This window comes from Saccostrea echinata, unplaced genomic scaffold, assembly GCF_033153115.1.
Source record: "Saccostrea echinata isolate AGI-Se365-2 ecotype Australia unplaced genomic scaffold, CSIRO_AGI_Sech_v1 ptg000054l, whole genome shotgun sequence".
Classification (NCBI taxonomy): domain Eukaryota; kingdom Metazoa; phylum Mollusca; class Bivalvia; order Ostreida; family Ostreidae; genus Saccostrea; species Saccostrea echinata.
Window position 1 is genome coordinate 22136166 of NW_026889803.1, and position 20006 is coordinate 22156171.

The window sequence follows — 20006 nt, forward strand, 5'->3', positions numbered from 1 at the left end:
GATACTGCTCAGAAAGAAATGGATCATCAATTTCAACTGCCTTTTATAGTTACATTGTTTATTGGTAATCTCATTTCTGAGTAAGCTCCGCCCATTAAATTAATTAACCCCGCCCACTGGGACTGCTGGGACTGCTTTCTGGGACTGCTTTCTGGGACCGCTGGGACTGCTGGGACTGCTCTGGGACCGCTGTGGGACTGCTTTGGGACTGCTTTAGCAGTCCCAGAGCAGTCCCAGAAAGCAGTCCCCGGGACTGCTCTGGGACTGCTTTCTGTCAGGTTGGGTCTGGTTGGTACTGTAACCACGGAGACGAACAGGTGTAAGGGGGGGGTACTAATTATGAAAATTCATTAAAAATCATACTTCAAATTATGTGTAAAAATATCCTGATATTATCATGATATTTCTGAGAAAAAAATCATGATATATCGTGATACAAAATTCGTGATATATAGTGATACAAAATTGTTGGCGATACCCATCTCTATTTGTTATGATTAGTGTTGTCAACGAGTACCAGGTTAACCGGTTTAAAATCATCGAATGGTGGGAGTATCAGTTAGTAAAACTACTTCTGGGTTACTCAGATAATATATTTATGTCTTCCCTTCTAAGGGGAGTCGTATTGTTTTTGTCGATTTTCTTATTATATCGCTGGTTTCAGAGTTAAATTTAAAATTATCCATTCTTTTTAAATATTTCCATGCTTTTGTTACATGTGGCGGTATTGTCTTGAGCGGACTAGCTCACAAAGGTTTATTTGAGGTAATTATAATTAACTTGTATTCAAAAGCGTGTATACATACCCCTAGACAATCAAATCCATCAATTATATAAACTGTGAAATACTTATCAAAACAAATGGATAGTATTGGTAAAATGCTAGGTCTCAGCTCAAATTCCTTGATCTGTGTACAAAATTTCAAGTCTTCATGTGAAAAGGATCTTTAGTTTTGGTCTGGTCATGTTTTTATCAATTTGACCATGAATGAAGAAAGCTATCAAGGTTAAATATTTTGATGCAGTGCATATAGTCTTAATATTGTCTTTCCTTGTTCAAAGTTGAAATCCTAATGTCAAAAAGTTCTCAAGTTATGACCTGAACTATGTTTTCATGATAAAGATTGACCTTGACTTTATTAATAGGTCAAGGTGAAAAAAAATGTTGGCATTCTTCCTTCCTCTATACCACCTCTCCATGTTCAAAGTTTGAAGTCTTCATGTCAAAGGGTTCTCAAGTTATGGTCTAGCCGTGTTTTCTTGATTTGACCTTGATGAAGAAAGGGGTCAAGGTCAAAATTTTGGTGTAGTGCATCTTGTATTAATGTCTTCTTACTATGTTCCTTCTTACTAAGTTTTAAATCCTAATATCAAAGGGTTCTCGGGTTATGGCTTGGAATCTATTTTGATGTACAAGATTGACCTTGACCTAATAAATTGAATCAAGGTCAAAAATTTTGGTGGCATGTATCCCTCCTTCATACCAACTCTGTATGTTCCAAGCTTGAAGTCTTTATACCAAAGGGTTCTTAAGTTATGGTCTAATCAAATTTTTTTTTCTCTATTTGACCTTGAAGGAAGAAAGATGTCAGGTCAAAATTTGGTGTGTTGCATCTTGTATCAATGTCTCCTTTCTACGTTACAAGTTTGAAGTATTAATATCAAAGGGTACTCAAGCTATGATCTGGACCCTATTTTGATGTAAAAGATTGACCTTGACCTTATAATAATAATAATAAGGTCAAAAACTTTGATGTCATGCACCCTTCCTCCATGCCACCTCTGCATGTTCCAAGTTTGAAGTCTTAATGCCAAAGGGTTCTCAAGTTATGGTCAAATCGTGTTTTTCTCTATTTGACCTTGAAGGAAGAAAGGGGTCAAAGTCAAAATTCTGATGCATGTTGTACAGATGTCTTCTTTCTATGTTAAAGTTAGAAGTCCTAATATCAAAGGGATCTCAAGTTATGGCCTGGACTCTATTTTGACCTTATAAATTTTGGAGGCACGCACTCCTTCTCAATGTCATCTATCTATTATCCAAGTTTGAAGTATTAATGTCAACGGGTTACGGCCCAGACAAAATTAGGATGAAGAAGAACAAGAAGAATAAGAAAATCGACAAAAACAATATGACTCCCCTTAGAAGGGAAGACATAAATATATTATCTGAGTAACCCAGAAGTAGTTTTACTAACTGATACTCCCATCATTCGATGATTTTAAACCGGTTAACCTGGTACTCGTTGACAACACTAATCATAACAAATAGAGATGGGTATCGCCAACAATTTTGTATCACTATATATCACGAATTTTGTATCACGATATATCATGATTTTTTTCTCAGAAATATCATGATAATATCAGGATATTTTTACACATAATTTGAAGTATGATTTTTAATGAATTTTCATAATTTTTTAACAGTGTCTATTACAGTGTAAAAACATAATTTCATTTTTTTTCATTTTTATTTATTTAGCATCCAAATGAGCTTTATTAATAAATAAAGCACGTTTTGATGCTAGGATGCCATTGCTTTATTGTTTGACAACATTTTTTACAATTCCTTATAATAATTTCAAGAGTTAGAACAAAAAAAATAATTATTCCTGGAATTAATAATTACATACTGAATACCGATATTTTAGTCTCTCTTCCTATCACAATACCTAAAAGTCACAATATATCGGTACATCGATAAAATCGCACATCACTAATAACAAATACATTAGCATTTTTAACCAAACAACATTTATCATTAATTTGGATCATTAGCCTACTGATTCATGTAGTTTTTAAAGGAAAAAATACTACTTGAAAATTTGAATCATTGAGGCCGCAAAATGGCCTTTAGAGAGTGGTCCTTAATAGGTATCTACAGTGGGTTGCCGTAGGTTTTGTAAATGCTTCTAATAATAGGAAATGATATTCCATTTTTAAAGTTTACAAGGGTATGAACTGAGACTTTTTAATATTCTCAATGAAGTAGTTTAATAAATGAATTATCTGAGTAGCTAAACCTCACATAAATCCCAACTGAGTTACATTGATTTAAGGTGAAAACATATACATACTCACACATTAAAATTTTGCCTGTCCCAAAACTATAAAATATTCCTAATATTGCCAATAATTTCTTCACAACAAGAGGCCCTTGGGCCACATCACCACTCACCTGAGCACATGGCTAGGAAAAAGCAAAAATCAGTTCAGTAAATCAGTTGAAAGAATTGCCATTTTCTAGAACTGTTATAAAATCTGTATTTATTTGTTTTGGTTTTTTTTTCTGTTTTTATTGGGGGGGGGTACATATTTAATCTTTAAAATATTAAGTGTTGATTGTTTTTATTTTATTGTTTAATAGAAACAAAATGTTGATTGTTTTTATTTTATTGTTTAATAGAAACAAAATGTTTGTTTTTTTATGCAAAATCCTTAGATTCTGAAAATCGAATCACTAGTCACAACTTCCAGTCCACGTCTGACATCTCTGTTCTTTAAAACTAATAAAATGAACAGTTTTTCACACCTAGGAAACTTGGATCCTATGTAAAAACCCTAATTACTGTTTGTTAACACAGTATATGGCTTGATTACCTCGTGAATTTTACCCACTATAGGCAACCAACAGGGATTATAAGCTATGATTGCACAAGACACCTGTGAAATTGATACAGACCCTAAAACGTGCTACTACACCTCAGAAATGAATCGTACCGTTCCGTGCAAGAAGCGTACCGTCCATGCACAAAGCAAACCATACCGTACACAAAACGAACTGTACCATGCAAGAAGCGAACCGTACTGTACACAAAACGAACCGTTCCGTGCAAGAAGCGTACCGTACTGTGTACAAAGCGAACCGTACCATTCATGAATAATTTTTGAAATAATTATGCAAGCCACGTTCCGATCTTGCAATGACCAATTACAGTAAGCAATTTTTAGTTCACCTAAGCTGTAAGCTCAAGTGAGCTTTTCTGATCACCTGTTGTCCGTCCGTCCGTCTGTAAACTTTTCACATTTTAAACTTCTTCTTAAGAACCACTGGGCCAATTTTAAACAAACTTGGTACAAAGCATCCTTGGGTAAAAGGGAGTTTAAATCGTTAAGATGAAGGGCCAAGACCCCTTCAAAGGGGACATAATCAAGAAAAGACAAAAATTGGGTGGGATCATTAAAAAATCTTCTCAAGAACCACTGGGACAGAAAAGATGAAACTTATGTGGAAGCATCCTGGGGTAGTGTAGATTGGAAATTGTTCAAATCATGACCCCCGAGGGTAGGGCGGGGGCACAATAGGAAATCCAAGTTTTACATTGAAATATGTAGTAAAAATCTTTAAAAATCTTCTTCTCAAGAACCACTGGGCCAGAAAGGCTGAAACTTATACGAAAGCATCCTGGGGTAGTGTAGATTCTAAATTGTTCAAATCATGACCCCCGGGGGTAGGGCAGGGCCACAATAGGGAATCCAAGTTTTAAATTGAAATATGTAGTAAAAATCTTTAAAAATCTCCTTCTCAAGAACCACTGGGCCAGAAAGGCTGAAACTTATATGGAAGTATCCTGGGGTAGTGTAGATTCTAAATTGTTCAAATCATGACCCCCGGGGGTAGGGCAGAGCCACAATAAGAAATCCAAGTTTTACATTGAAATATGTAGTAAAAATCTTTAAAAATCTTCTACTCAAGAACCACTGGGCTGGAAAAGCTGAAACTTATGTGGAAGCATTCTGGGGTAGTGAAGATTCTAAATTGTTCAAATCATGACACCTGGGGGTAGGGCGGGGCCACAATAGGGAATCCAAGTTTTACATTGAAAATGTAGTAAAAATCTTTAAAAATCTCCTTCTCAAGAACCACTGGGCCAGAAAGACTGAAACTTATATGGAAGTATCCTAGGGTAGTGTAGATTCTAAATTGTTCAAATCATGACCCCCGGGGGTAGGGCAGGGCCACAATAGGAAATCCAAGTTTTACATTGAAATATGTAGTAAAAATCTTTAAAAATCTTCTACTCAAGGAAAAGCTGAAAATTATGTGGAAGCATTCTGGGGTAGTGAAGATTCTAAATTGTTCAAATCATGACCCCTGGGGATAGGGCGGGGCCACAATAGGGAATCCAAGTTTTACAATGAAATATGTAGTAAAAATCTTCTTCTCAAGAACCACTGGGCCAGAAAAGCTGAAACTTATGTGGAAGCATCCTAGGGTAGTGTAGATTCTAAATTGTTCAAATCATGACCCCTGGGGGTAGGGCAGAGCAACAATAAGTACTGGGGGGGGGGGGGGGAATCAGGTGAAAAACAGCAAGGCCAATGTTACTCAGTTGAGCGTTGTGGCCCATGGGCCTCTTGTTTTTATTTCTTTCGACGCAGTGCCCGTTAAAGAAGGATGGAAAATATATAACCCTAGAGATTCAAAATATTATTATTAAGTACCATGCTTCATGACTTACATCTTTTAATACAAGGAAACTACTCAAAACTAGTTACGACTTCAAAACAACTCGACAGACTACCCTATTCTTGTGTCTATGAACGTTCTCGGAAACCAAGACACATTGAAAAATGTATAAGGATTCTGAGTGTGCTATTTTTCGAAATCAAGCCCTTAAAATCATTTCTTATTCATGTAAGTAATAGTTTTGGGGAGAAATGATTACAGATTTAGCAGAAAAAAAATTACGAACTAAATTGTCAATTTGAGACCGGACATGTTAAAATGTAAACGTCTCTCAATCACTAGAAAAAAATAAATGAAAGTGATGTATATATAAATAATATGTGTTGGTTTACATTCTTCTGACCAACCTAAGATGTTATGATCGCCAATATAAGATACTGTCAAAAAGTTCGATCGCCTCATTTTTGCATGGAATTTTCAGTTTAATACACATAAGAAAAAAATCTGGATATATATCAGGATTAATTTTTATTTAAAGCATTTTCCCATTTCATTGCTTTATTCACTGAAACCTGCAGGTAAAATATGTTACCTGGAATTTACAAATAAGCACAGTTTAATCTTTCTTTCTTCTTCTTCTTCTTCTTTTTTTTAAATGCTTAGTCTGTGAATGCGTGTTCACCCAATTTTATTTGTTCAAGAAACAACTGTACATTTCTTGCCATTGTCTTGTTATCTAGAATGACGTCTGTCTTTGCTTTTGTTATTTACTCTAAAACATTGGAAAATTCAAGAAATTCAAGATCAAGTATTGTCATCACACGTGCACAGGTAAAAATTTAAACTGTATATATTGAACTGTATCTAATCCCTTTAATCCAGATATGCCTACATTCACACATGTATCAACAGTTTGCTTTATTATATACAGTAAGTCTACAACAATGAACCAGTTTTAATCAGCAGATAAGTAGAATTTCATGTGTAGTCAGCTTTTCTTCTAGATCTTCAATAGAAAAAGTTTGAGTTTGACAAGGAAACAAAGGGGGGGGGGGGGGGGGGAGCACCCGGCATGGGCAAATTACTCATTTTCAAAGTTTTTGAGGACTTGCATGGCTGCATACTACTCATTTTCTAGGTAATTGAAAACAGACTATTTAAAACAAACATTTTGACATATTATTTATTTTGGAAATCTTTCTTTGCAGTCAATATTTATTATATACATTTATACATTGTAGATGGAATTGAAGCTGTCTTAAGCATTTTCTTGATTGTAACTTCCCTTTAAAAAGCGTTTTTACACATTGATGGAAAATTTATGTTAAAAGGAAAACAATTACGCACACAAAAAAATAAGTAATATTTTGCACAAATTGTGTGCACTTCTACCGATTACTTTTCAATGTATTTTTCCTAGTGAGCCAAACACCTAAGTAATCTATGTAAAAAAAAAAAATTAAAATTCCTCTCAAATAAATATGAAAATAATAACTTATTTTTTAATTGTTTGTTTGATCATTCTATTTGTTTGATCATTCGGTCAAGAGAATTTTTTTTTATGAAGCAACAGCGACAAGAATGTAAAAAGAATGGTAGACGAAATGAAAGCATGATCGAGGGATTTATAAAATCAAACTCATTTGTTTAAAGATGTGATAAGTGAATATTTAAAATAAAAATTGTATTCAATTAAGAAAATTAAAAGAAAAAAAACATATGTATGCTTATTCTTAAAAAAAAATACAGAAAGCCCTTTATGGCCACGCAACCAAAATATCTTTTTCATCCTTGTTATGCAGTGTTTGTTGACATGTTTGATTTATTTCCAAGTTATTGAACCATAAGGCGATGGTGTACAAAATAACATAATAAATGGACAACTAAAATTATTTTATTTTTAAAATTGAAAGTAGTTCATACAGAAAGAAAAATAAAAAAAAAGACACAGTTAATAAGACGACGAGTTACATGTAATAACAAAAAAAATACAACAGTAAAAAGGAAATATTTATAACAGCTTTAACTTAAAAAACAACTTATTTAAAATGCTTGCAATACCGTCCTTCTATTTATACAAGAGGCCCATGGGCCTTGAATCGCTCTTCTGATAAACTGTACAACCTATCACTTCTATTTGAAGCCTCGAGGTATCCTGTATATTTAGATAAACCCTTGAAATTCCAATTCACACTCTGAGAACCCAAGATGATTCTAAGCCAATTAGTACCTGAGAGTTGGTCATGGTGACCTACTTATCACTTGTCATTCTCTGAGGACCCATCAACTAAGTTTGATGATTCTAAGCCAATTAATACCTAAAATATTTTTTAAAATTATAACCATAAAATTTTATAAGTAGGTCAAAGTGACCTACTTTTCAATTGTTTTACTCCAAGGACCCAAGATGCATCAACTGACAAAGTTTGATGATTCTAAGCTAATTAGTACCTGTAATATTTAATTAAAACCATAAATTTTCAAAAGTAGGTCACCGTGACCTACTTTTCAGTTGCTGTACTCCAAGGACCAAAGATACATCAACTGACAAAGTTTGATGATTCTAGCCAATAAGTACCCAACATATTTAATTACAGCCATAAATTTTCAAAAGTAGGTCACGGTGACCTACTTTTTAGTCGACCTACTCTGAAGACCCAAGATGCATCAACTGACAAAGTTTGATGATTCTAAGCCAATTAGTACCCGAAATATTTAATTAACGCCATAAATTTCCAAAAGTAGGTCACTGTGACCTACTTTTTAGTCGACCTACTCCGAAGACCCAAGATGCATCAACTGACAAAGTTTGATGATTCTAAGCCAATTAGTACCTGAAATATTTAATTATAGTCATATTAATTGAAAAGTAGGTCACGGTGACCTACTTTTCAGTTGACCTTTTTTGAGGACCCAAGATGCATCAACTTACAAAGTTTTATGATCATAGGACTTAAAATGTCCAAATTATGCCTCTAAAACGCTTTGAAATCGAATGCCTGCAAAGTTCAAAAAGTAGGTCACTGTGACCTACTTTTTAATAAATGTGTTTTATGGCCCCAAGATGCATCATCTTACAAGATTTAATGATTCTAAGCCTCCCCGTATTCAAATTAATGACCTTAATTGTTTTAAAAAAGATTAGCCATAAAATTCAAAAAGTAGGTCAAGGTGACCTACTTTTTAGTTGACGTACTTTGAGGACCCAAGATGCATCAACTGACAAAGTTTGATGATCATAGGCCTTAAATTGTTCAAAATATGCCTCTAAATCATTTTGAAAAAGAATGGCCGCGAAATTTAAAAAGTAGGTCATCGTGACCTACTTTTGAGTCAACATGATATGAGGTCCTTAGATGCATCACCTGACAAGATTTGATGATCCTAGTCCTTATAGTAAGCAAAATATGTAATTTTTGGTCAACTTTGAAGTGACCTTGAGACCACACCCTTTGCCCCAGGGTGATGGCTTGAACAATTTTTAATCTACAACATATCCTCATCCTTTTGTGTAAGTTTGGTGATAATCTGCCCAGTGGTTCTTGAGAAGAAGATTTTTTAGCAACCAGTACTTTTGTTTCTATTTTCCTAATTATCTCCCCTTGTTTAAGGGTCACAACCCTAGTTTTAGTACAAAAGGGAGCCCTTGGGCCAAGGATACCCTGTGACAAATTTGACAATAATTGGCCAAGGGGTTCTTCAGTTATGGCCCATATTCTAAAACGTTTACGCACACCACACAACTGGCCATAGCATTAGCTCTTTGAGCCTTTGGATCAGAAGAGCTAAAAACTAAAATGACCATGCAATGATATTTACCGATTAATTTTAAATTATTCTGAACAGGTTAAAATGGGTTTTTTAAGTGATATGTATTTTTTCTGACATATATAATGTATATGTTTATCATTTGATTTTAACATAACGTGGACCTACCGATCCGAGTGTTGAAAAAAAGTGGTAATTATCAGGGTGATAATAACGGTGATGGACACATTTGTACCTGAATATGTTGGTGGATGGCAGTAAAACAGGGTTTTATATAGCAAGGAAATCAAGACTTGAAATTTTTTTGGCGGTTGGGCAGGGGTGGCATTATAACAGGAAAATTATAACGGGGGAGCACTGTAACTAAACACATGGCTTTGCTGTTCTTGAGCAGCAGATTTTTAAAGACTTTTTCCTATTTATTCCTGTATTCCTTTGATCCCCCATTGTGGCCCTGGGGATCATGACTTGAACATGAATCTACACTACCTTATCAATATGACTGAACATTATAGGCTTTGCTGTTCTTAAGAAAAAAATTTTTGAAGATTTTTTCCTAAGATTTTTAAAGATTTTTTCCTATAGATTCCAATGTAAAACTTTGATCCCCCATTGTGGCTCCACCCTACCCCCTGGGGTAATGTTTTGAACAAACTTGAATCTACACTACCTGAGAATGCTTCCATATCAATATGATTAATCACAACTTTGCTGATATTGAGAAGATTTTTAAAGATTTTTTTCTTTATACATGTATTCCTATTCAAAACTTCGACATATATACATACATATACCATTTGTTCTCTTCTATAGGTCTACTCTCTTACAAGTGGGATGTATTTCTTCTGATTATTTTGGAGGAAAATGCCAGGACCCTCTTACAAGGGATTTTATTGTATTAACCTGTGTTTCAAAATACATTTTGGATGAGGCATGGACACATGTAGTAGATTTTTATTAACAACTTAAACAAATATAAGGTCATTAAAATCTGTGAGCATTTGTGTTTTATGCATTTATATATACTAGTATGTTTATTTTATTAAGTTCTGACCTTTATAAACAATAATGGTTGGAATTATTATCATATAATATTATGATTTAATGTGATTTAAAGGAAGAAGAAACAAGAATTATTACAAACTTAAAACATTTCCTCTATCGGAAAATACCAGATTGTCTAGGACTCAACTTTTAAGTCAGACACAGAGCTTTGGACTTAAATTAAACACCCAAAAATTTGACTAATGGACAAGTAATTTTTTATGATAAAATATTTTTATAGATTTTTTCCCAGTATAACTCGGTATAACACTAGCTGTCATCCCTCACCTTCCTAAAGCCTCTTTAGGTTCATATTTGGCATAAAATTCTTTTGCTGCATCTCGAGATGGCAATTCAGCATCCACCATGTCATCTTTACCAACCATATTTCCAGACAAAAAGAAAACATAACACACTTGTCTATTTTACTCCATGGAACTGAAATGGAACAAAATTTGAGCACATTGTTACTGCTTCAATAATTTAGATTGTATTGACGGTCTTATTGGCTAATACTACCAGTAATATGGCTGTATCTCTCATAGTTTTCAATGAAAATCTTTGAGATTTCAGGAATAAGTATTGTTAGTCTCTTTTATACAAGAAAGATGGGTAAAATATCTAGAAAACATGGATATGCACATCTTGAGAAAGGGACATGCTTTTGGTTGATTTAAAACTGCCAAAACTAAAAAAAAAATGATAGAAATATATTTAATTTTGACACAATTTTTTTATTTCTTAATAATATACTGACTTCTCAATAATATACATGTACTGACATGCAAAAGAAATGCAACAAGCAGCAAACTACAAATATCTGGTCTGATTTTTTTTTTATCGAATGATTTTCAAAAATTAATACAGTAAGGTAAAACATAGATTTAAAAACATCAGAGATTTAATTTAAACTTTGAATGTTATCTTTAAACCTTAGAAAGTAACCCATACCTGTTACCCCCCCCCCCCCATTCAATTACAGCTAGCTAGTGTGCATGTCTGCCATGCACAGCAATTGCAGCTCCATTTCTATAATGCATTAGATTCATCAATCTCTTGATCTGAGTGAAAGATATATTCTTTGGCATTTTTAAGTGCCTGTTTTTCAGATGCTGAGGTCAAATTTTTTCTAACCTGTGTAATAACCCTTGGACTTCAGGTACAAGAATTTCATTCATTCTTATGATACATATGAGCTAGATGAGTCATGTTGCAGTGCATATTTGCATCTGCAACTCTCCTTAACCTTTCTCTTGAGAATTTCCAGCAAGAGCAATGGAAATGAGTGCTTTTAGTCATTTTGAGGAAATCTTGGGTAAAGAAAGAAGAATTTTTTTTGTATATAAGTGTCATACTAATGATTAATGGATACAGTTACCCTTGAAAACCCAAATTATTTCCACATTTTTTGTTAAACATGCAATTTTTTATTTCTGTTAGATGGGCTCAAACTTAACTTCCAGTTATAAAATGAAAATCATTCAACCCTTAAATTACCGATTTGGCAAAGGTGAAGATGTCTTAAAGTTTACTTTTTAAGTACCAGTGTACAAAGTTATACCCTGTATATGATTTACCCCCCCCCCCCCCCTAAAAATATAATGTTGCATTTCTTCTGCATTTCAGTATACTTTGACAGTACAAAAAATTTAGCTTAGTTCAGAGGCAGACTGTAATTTTTACTTTTAAAAAGAATTTTTTGATTACCTCAAGTTTAATTTTTGAAACATGTGCTTTAAATTTGTTATCATGAATCGACAAAATATCTAATTTATAGGGTTTATATCTGGTTTATTGTGTCAAAGGAATTTCCTCCCTTATCAAAATGATGAAGAGTATTCCAATTTGAAATATACTGTAGTGCCTCAATAATCCCCAACACTTGTGCTACTGAGCAAATCGTCTGGGTTAATAAAGCATTTAGATTACTTAAACATTCTTTATATATAGAAATATAATAAAAATGTTCTGCACAAATTGCATCCGGAAGATGACTTCATAATTACAGTAATTTGTAATCACCTCCCCCATTGAGGAAAATGTCGACTTCATTTGAACAAATTTGAATTCCGAGAAGTAATTTTAGCTACAGGTAAACAGATGTAGGAAAATCACTATATTTAGCTATATAGCTAAATCTACCTATATAGCTTTATTTACCTATATAATATAGCTTTATTTAGGTATTTCAGAGTAAATTTCTGTTTTATGAAAAGCAGACAAAAAGTCGCATAATGAGGCAGTATTAGTTTTCAACTTTGAAATGGACTGAAAACAATTCACCAAAAACCCACTTTTAAAAATGTTTCTCCTTTTGTGCAATTGCAATCAAAGATCTAAAAGTTTTGGGGCTATGTATAACAGTTAATCTGTGAATAAGCAGCTACTTTAACAAAGAAAAGCAGTTTTGGTCAACAAGATAATTGATTGGTAATAATTCAGCACAATGCAAGGCAATCACACTTAGTCATGCCTCATCGCACTTCCAGTAATGGACAGCTATCCAAACAACAGAGATGCATTTTTTGGTTAAAAAGTGTTTAAAAGAGGCAATGTTTTTACCTTTTATGCCCTAGGTTGTTTTTATCAAACCTTTTTAAAAAAATATCAGCCATAATTTTCATGCGACTTTTTGTTTGCTATTCATAAAACAGAAACTTATTCTAAAATAGCTAAATAAAGCTATATTATATAGGTAAATAAAGCTATATAGGTAAATTAAGCTATATAGCTAAAAAATAGTGATTTTCCTGGACCTGGTAAACTTCGTTATCTCGACATCGTCGGGACCATCGGAAAATTTCGAGATATCCGGGGTGTCGAGATAACAGAGTTGAGAATTGACGTCCAAGATTTCATTGCATAGCAAAACAGACAAGCTTATTATATGTACATGACTTTAATATAGACTGTAGCACAACATATTTCAGAATTCCTTCTATTTTTATTAAAAATCTTAGAAATTATTTTAAAAATCTCGTTTATAAAACGTGTTCTTTATCGAAATCTTTCTAAATTCACAAAGTTTCAGCACAAAGTTACAGCATTGAGCTGCATTCGCGTGTAACTTGCCTTTTTGTCAGAACAGGATACGAAATGCGCTCTATAAACTTCAAACTGTATAAAGTCGACATCCGATAAACGGAAAATAATAAATGCGGATTATTTTTTCTCTTATTTCAATAGGGAAGAATGTACATTAAAATTAATTTTTTAAAGAGATTTGTGTATCTAAACTAACGTAGTGATGTTACAGATGCACGAATTAGGCTGATTCAGTCAATCGTGTCATTAAATGGATTGTTTCCTGTTGAATTCAAACTAAGGAATTAAAAAAAGATGTTTTAATGATATTTTGTAGTTAAAATGCACAGATGCACGAATTAGGCTGATTTGGTCAATCGTGTCGTTAATTGGATTGTTTCCTGTTGAATTCAAACTAAGGAATTAAAAAAAGATGTTTTAATGATTTTAACTACAAAATATCATTAAAACATCTTTTTTTAATTCCTTAGTATGAATTATTCAGTGTGCTTGTTATTCATTGTAATTTAGTTATCTTTCAAATTTAAAAGTTATGTTAGGTTTCGATATAAATAACCGTCTGTACATTTGTAAACGCAGAATTGTATAGATTTAGCAATGATATTACCCAAGCTCAATTAACTTCTCTAAGATGCCGAAGGGGCTTGGAATTCACCTACAAACACAGTCTATAGAATTAATTAAGCAGCGTGCAGTCAAAACTTGGGTGTGAAAGGTGTGAAACTTTGATGACGTCGAGATACCCGGAGTCTTGACGAGCAACCCTTTCTGACAAACAGTTAGGTTCAGTAGAGCAGAAAATTGCCAATGTCGACATATACCAGGTAAATTTTGCTCTTGGGACTGTGAATATACGTCAAGATAACCCGGGTTGTCGACATTACCAAGGTCAACATTTCAGAGTTTTTGCAAATCATTTATATATTAAATACTGCCGGGACCGTGGAAGGATGTCGACATATCCCAGGTTGTCGACATATCCGATGTCGAGATACCGAAGTTTACCCGTATTTTATAATGTCAACAGAGATAGCTAAAACAACCGATACAGAATTGTTAGCGATATTCAATTTTAGCAATCTCAGAAGTCAGAACCCTAGCTAATAATGCCAAAATTGAATCCTCACTAAAAATTCTGCTTATACGGTATTCACAATATTGAAAGAGTTGCCCTTGCTCATAATAACTTTATACTTGGTTTATCTGCTAAATACCCAGGGGCAGAGAAGTAGATTTCAAAGAAATAATGCACTTTCACTGTATAATCTAGGGTTTCAGATTGAAATAAGTAACTATAAGACACATGTTTACCAGAAAAGTTATAGGCCATTCTGTCCTAAACTTCCTAAAATTATAGGCCAGTTAATAGTTAGAATAATCTGTGTCGGGTCCGTTGGACATTTTATCATTTTAACATTCAAACATTCTATCTAGCCAAGTAATAGTTGAAAATATACAATTCTTTTTAAAATTCTTTCATGGCATAATTAAATGAAGTCAGGTAAATAACTATAAAAATAAAATACTGAACAAGTGTAACTCAATCGTATCTATTTTATTTATTTCAGATTTTTTTTTTTTTACATTTAAAAGTTATTTGTTTACTGGATTCTTAAGTGATGCTAGTTAATCACTGTCATGCCCATTCTCTCAAGCCATGCACAGACCGGAGTCCTCTCATAGCTCTCTACTACCCGAGGCCAAAGAGAGGATCGTACATTTTGAACGTCATACCTAAGGTTAATGCTAAGCCATGTACTCCGAAATTGGTGTGATTTTCTGTTTTTTTAAATTTATTTTTTTTATTCTTCAGTTTTATTGACGTCATTCAAATGAGTTCTAAAACTGATAAGTTTACTGCCCAATAAATATTGAAGTTTATTCTTCAGGGGTGCATGTGCTTGTCCACTACTCCATGTCAATATTTTTAAGGAAGCATATCGGCAACAAGAAATAGCTTATAGTTATCTGGTGATCAAGATCTAATACCTGACTGTCATTAGCTGATGAAATCTGCAGTTGCAGGAAGTAATTTAAAATAATTAATCGAATCTGCATGGAAAAAAAAAACAACCAGCCCAGCCTTTACATACAGAATTGAATTGGCCATTAAATCTGCTCAGTGTTAAACTAATAGGGCATTTCAGCAGTTAAATCTTATTTTTTCCAGTCATTTTGAATTTTTATCTGCAAATTGCCGATGGCCAGTGGCAATCTGAAACCCTGTAATCAATAGAGCCCCATCCTACAATGTGGCACCAGAATCCCTGACCCAGGGGCCAATATATTCACAATTTTTGAAGATACTGCCTTGCTCATCATAACTATATATTTGTTTTAGCTGCTAAATAGCTAGGAGCAGAAATGAGGATTTTCAAAGAAATAATGCACTTTCACAATATAATCAATAGAGCCCCCCCCCCTTTCCTGGAGAACCCCTCACCCTGGGGCCACAAATTTCACATTCTTGTAAGAGGCACCCTTGTTCATCATAACAATGAACCTAGTATATCTGCTTTGTACACAGGTGGAGAGAAGATTTTTAAATAAAGTGTCCTGCCACAGCATGATACGCTCGTCAAATATTGTTCAATTATCATAAACAGATTAGAGTGCAAGAAAATCATGTCAACCTTAATTCGAAAATTTCCATAATTTTTCCATTCCTTATATTTGATGTTTATACATCACCTGTAGTGAAGACATTAGTTATAACAAATATTACATCATAGATTTCTCAACTGGTTGTGTTAGAACTTGACAAATGCTAATCTGCAGCTCCCCCCCCCCCCCCCCCCTTTCATCTTTCATGTTTGTTTGATATTTTCAAAACATTAAATAACAAGAGGCCCAAGGGCATTGAATTGCTCTTCTGATAAACTGTACAACTTATCACTTCTATTTGAAGCCTCTAAGTATCCTGTATATTTAGATAAACCCTTGAAATTCCAAAGGTAGGTCATCATGACCTACATTTTAGATGAAACACTCTGAGAACTTTAGATGATTCTAAGCCAATTAGTACCTGAGAATTGGTCATAGTGACCTACTTATCACTTGTCATTCCCTGAGGACCCAAGATGCATCAAATAAAGTTTGATGATTCTAAGCCAATTAATACCTAAATATTTTTAAAATTATGACCATAAAATTTCAAAAGTAGCTCACAGTGACCTACATTTCAGATGACATACTATGAGGACCTAAGCTGTATCAACTGACAAAGTTTGATAATTCTAAGCCAATAAGTACCTGATATATTTAAATAAAGCCATAAAATTTCAAAAAAGGTCACAGAGACCTCCTTTTCAATCGACTGACTCTGTGGACCCAAGATGCATCAACTGACAAAGTTTGATGATTCTAAGCCAATTAGTACCTGAAATATTTAATTAAAGCCATAAGTTTTCAGAAGTAGGTCATGGTGACCTACTTTTCAGTCGACCTACTCCCAAGACCCAAGATGCATCAAATGACAAAGTTTGATGATTCTAAGCCAAATAGAATCGGAAAATATTAAATACAGCCATTAAATTTCAAAAGTAGGTCACAGTGACCTACTTTTCAGTTGTCATACTCCAAGGACCCCAGATGCATCAACTTACAAAGATTGATGATTCTTAGCCAATTAGTACCTGAAATATTAAAGCCATAAATTTTCAAAAGTAGGTCATGGTGACCTGCTTTTCAGTAGACATACTCCAAGGACCCAATATGCATAAACTGACAGTTTGATGATTCTAAACCAATTAGTACCCGAGATATTTAATTATAGTCATATAAATTGAAAAGTAGGTCACAGTGACCTACTTTTCAGTTGAACTTTTTTGAGGACCCAAGATGCATCAACTTACAAAGTTTTAGGATTATAGGCCTTAAAATGTCCAAATTATGCCTCTAAAACGCTTTGAAATTGAATGCCTGCAAAGTTAAAAAAATAGGTCACTGTGACCTACTTTTTAATAAATAAGTTTTATGGCCCAAAGATGCATCATCTAACAAGACTTAATGATTCTAAACCTCTCAGTATTCAAATTAATGACCTTAATTGTTTTGAGAAAGATTAGCCATAAAATTCAAAAAGTAGGTCAAGTTGACCTATTTCTTAGTTGACATACTTTGAGGACCCAAGATGCATCAACTGACAAAGTTTGATGATCATAGGCCTTAAATTGTTCAAAATATGCCTCTAAGACTAAATCATTTTGAAAAAGAATGACCGCAAAATTTAAAAAGGTCACCATGACCTACTTTTGAGTCAACATGATATGAGGTCCTTAGATGCATCAATTGACAAGATTTGATGATCCTAGTCCTTATATAAAGCAAAATATCAACATTTTAATAAAATGTAATTTTTGGTAAACTTTGAAGTGACCTTGAGACCACACCCTTTGCCCCAGGGTAAATCCCCATGCAAATTTAAATCTACAATATATCCTCATCTTTTTGTGTAAGTTTGGTGATAATCTGCTCAGTGGTTCTTGAGAAGATTTTTTAGCAATCAGTACTTTTGTTTCTATTTTCCTAATTATCTTGTTTAAGGGTCACAACACTAGTTTTAGTATAAACAGGAGCTCTTGGGCCAAGGATACCCTGTGACAAATTTGACAATAATTGGCCAAGGGGTTCTTGAGTTATGGCCCATATTCTAAAAAGTTTACGCACACTGCATAAATGGCCATAGCATAAGCTCTTTGAGCCTTTGGCTCAGAAGAGCTAAAAATATAATATTAAACAATATCAAATAAGTCTTAACAATTTAATCTATACCAAATTAATTTTGAAAATAAAAGGCTAGCCATCAAATGACATATGCTATAAACTGACAAGCAGCTCTTCTGTCTAATTCCCAAAGGATACAGATAAGAGCTGCTTGATCAGAGATGTTCTTACAGAAATGATTGAGACAGCTAGCCTTCCTACATTGAACACATCAATTAATCTTTAACTTTACGCATGTCCACTCATTACTCCAAAGGGATGAATGGATCTCCACTATCTGCTTTGTAGCCTGTATTGCAATAAAAATGCATATTTACACCACTCTGTTAAAAACAGATTTTTTTTATTTGTTACAAAGAATTATAAAAAGAAACAAAAAAACTTGTGTAATCTTGATGAAACATTTTTAATAAGGTAACTGCATGACTCTTAGATTTGTAGGGACTATTTACCATAAAACATTTTTTTTAAAAAATACCTGATGATTTTTTTGAAATTTAATGTCAGACTGGTCTTAAGCTGCAGTTCATATGGACAAACAGACATGATGATTCAAATATCCCCCCACTCCCCTAGTATAATTAGTTTTAATTATACAATATCAAATTAGTTTATTATGCAATATCAAATTAATTATAATTACTTTTCACCAAATTCATTTTAAAAGTTAGGCTAGCCAACAAGATCTATTTAATTCAACACAGCTGATTCCTTTGCCCAATTCCCAAGAGATATAGATAACACATGCTTGATCAGAGATGCTCTACCAGTTAGCTCCTCACACTAAACTTATTAATTTCTCTCTAATTTGGGTGGCAGGGGATAGTTTTTTTAATGCCAAACATGTGCTGAGAGGGTACACATATACATGGGTGCGTATCATTACCGCTACATTTTGAAAATTTTCATTACCGCTACATGCACATTACTGCTACAAAAAAGGAAACATTACCTCTACATTTAAAAGTATACATTACCGCTACATTGTCTCTTTCGTTAGCCAGCATCTTATGCATGTACAGTACAACATATACATGCATAAGACCCGTTTCCCTGCTCACCACAGGGAGGTGAAGGTAGGACTTTGAGCAGGATGAGGTTTTTTTTTTTATTATTTTTTATTTAAAATCTACTTTATTTCATAAAACATTTTAAAAAGTTTAAAATCAAACATTGTCCATAGATAAAACGCACAGGCTTTATACATTCCACTACAGACTTATATATACTCATTTTGATTAGAATTCAGATCCAAATTGTACTTCACTACATGGTGAGTGAATTATATTGTATGGAACTCGTATTCCGTGCCATTGGTGGTCGATTCGGTATGTAGAGGTAATGAGTTGTTTTTGGCATTAGTCCTTTTGATAAAATGTAGTGGTAATGATTGCCCGAATATTTGAGAAAATGTAGCGGTAATGAGTTGAAATTTTTCGCAATGTAGCGGTAATGTTGACCTCCCATATACATACTGGTCAATAACAATACGCCCGAGGGCCTTAACGGTCACCTGAGTACAACAATTTAGAGGATCCATGAACTGATAAATGAAGCTTTGTTGCCCAATAGCAAGAAAAATAGTACGATTATGATCAATAAAATAATTTGTCTAGTATCTTTCTATCTGTCCCCCATTTATCACTCTTACCATGCAGACTTTCAACAAAATGTCTATATTATTACCTCTCACATTGGCCTCACTTAGCTTTTGAAGAACATTTAAGAAGATAAGTTATTTTTGTTTCATTTTTATTCATCTATTTTTTCCAAGTCTACCTGATTATTAAAACTATGAAAGTACTTTTTGTATTATATAATAAATGTTCTTCATGCATAATTCTCTGATTCTATTAACCTTTCAAATACATTATCTACAGTGATTAATTATCAAAAGTGAATGGCAAAGGGGAATAACTTCACTCAATAGAATACAAATTAATAGAGCCCTGGCCAGGGCCAGAACACTTGACTAAATGGTCCAGATGTTCAAAATTCTGGTAAAAATACCCTT

General features: G+C 33.6%; 1 protein-coding gene across 1 annotated transcript in view; it reads right to left on the reverse strand.

Annotated features, from left to right (window-relative positions):
* The window catches only part of LOC133206082 (phosphorylase b kinase gamma catalytic chain, liver/testis isoform-like), a 213814-nt gene that overhangs the window by 174147 nt on the left and 19661 nt on the right, over window positions 1–20006 (reverse strand). Inside the window, 1 exon segment of the mRNA XM_061342012.1 lies at window positions 10511–10660. Within this exon segment, the coding sequence (XP_061197996.1) occupies window positions 10511–10608 (98 nt within the window). The 5' untranslated portion in view covers window positions 10609–10660.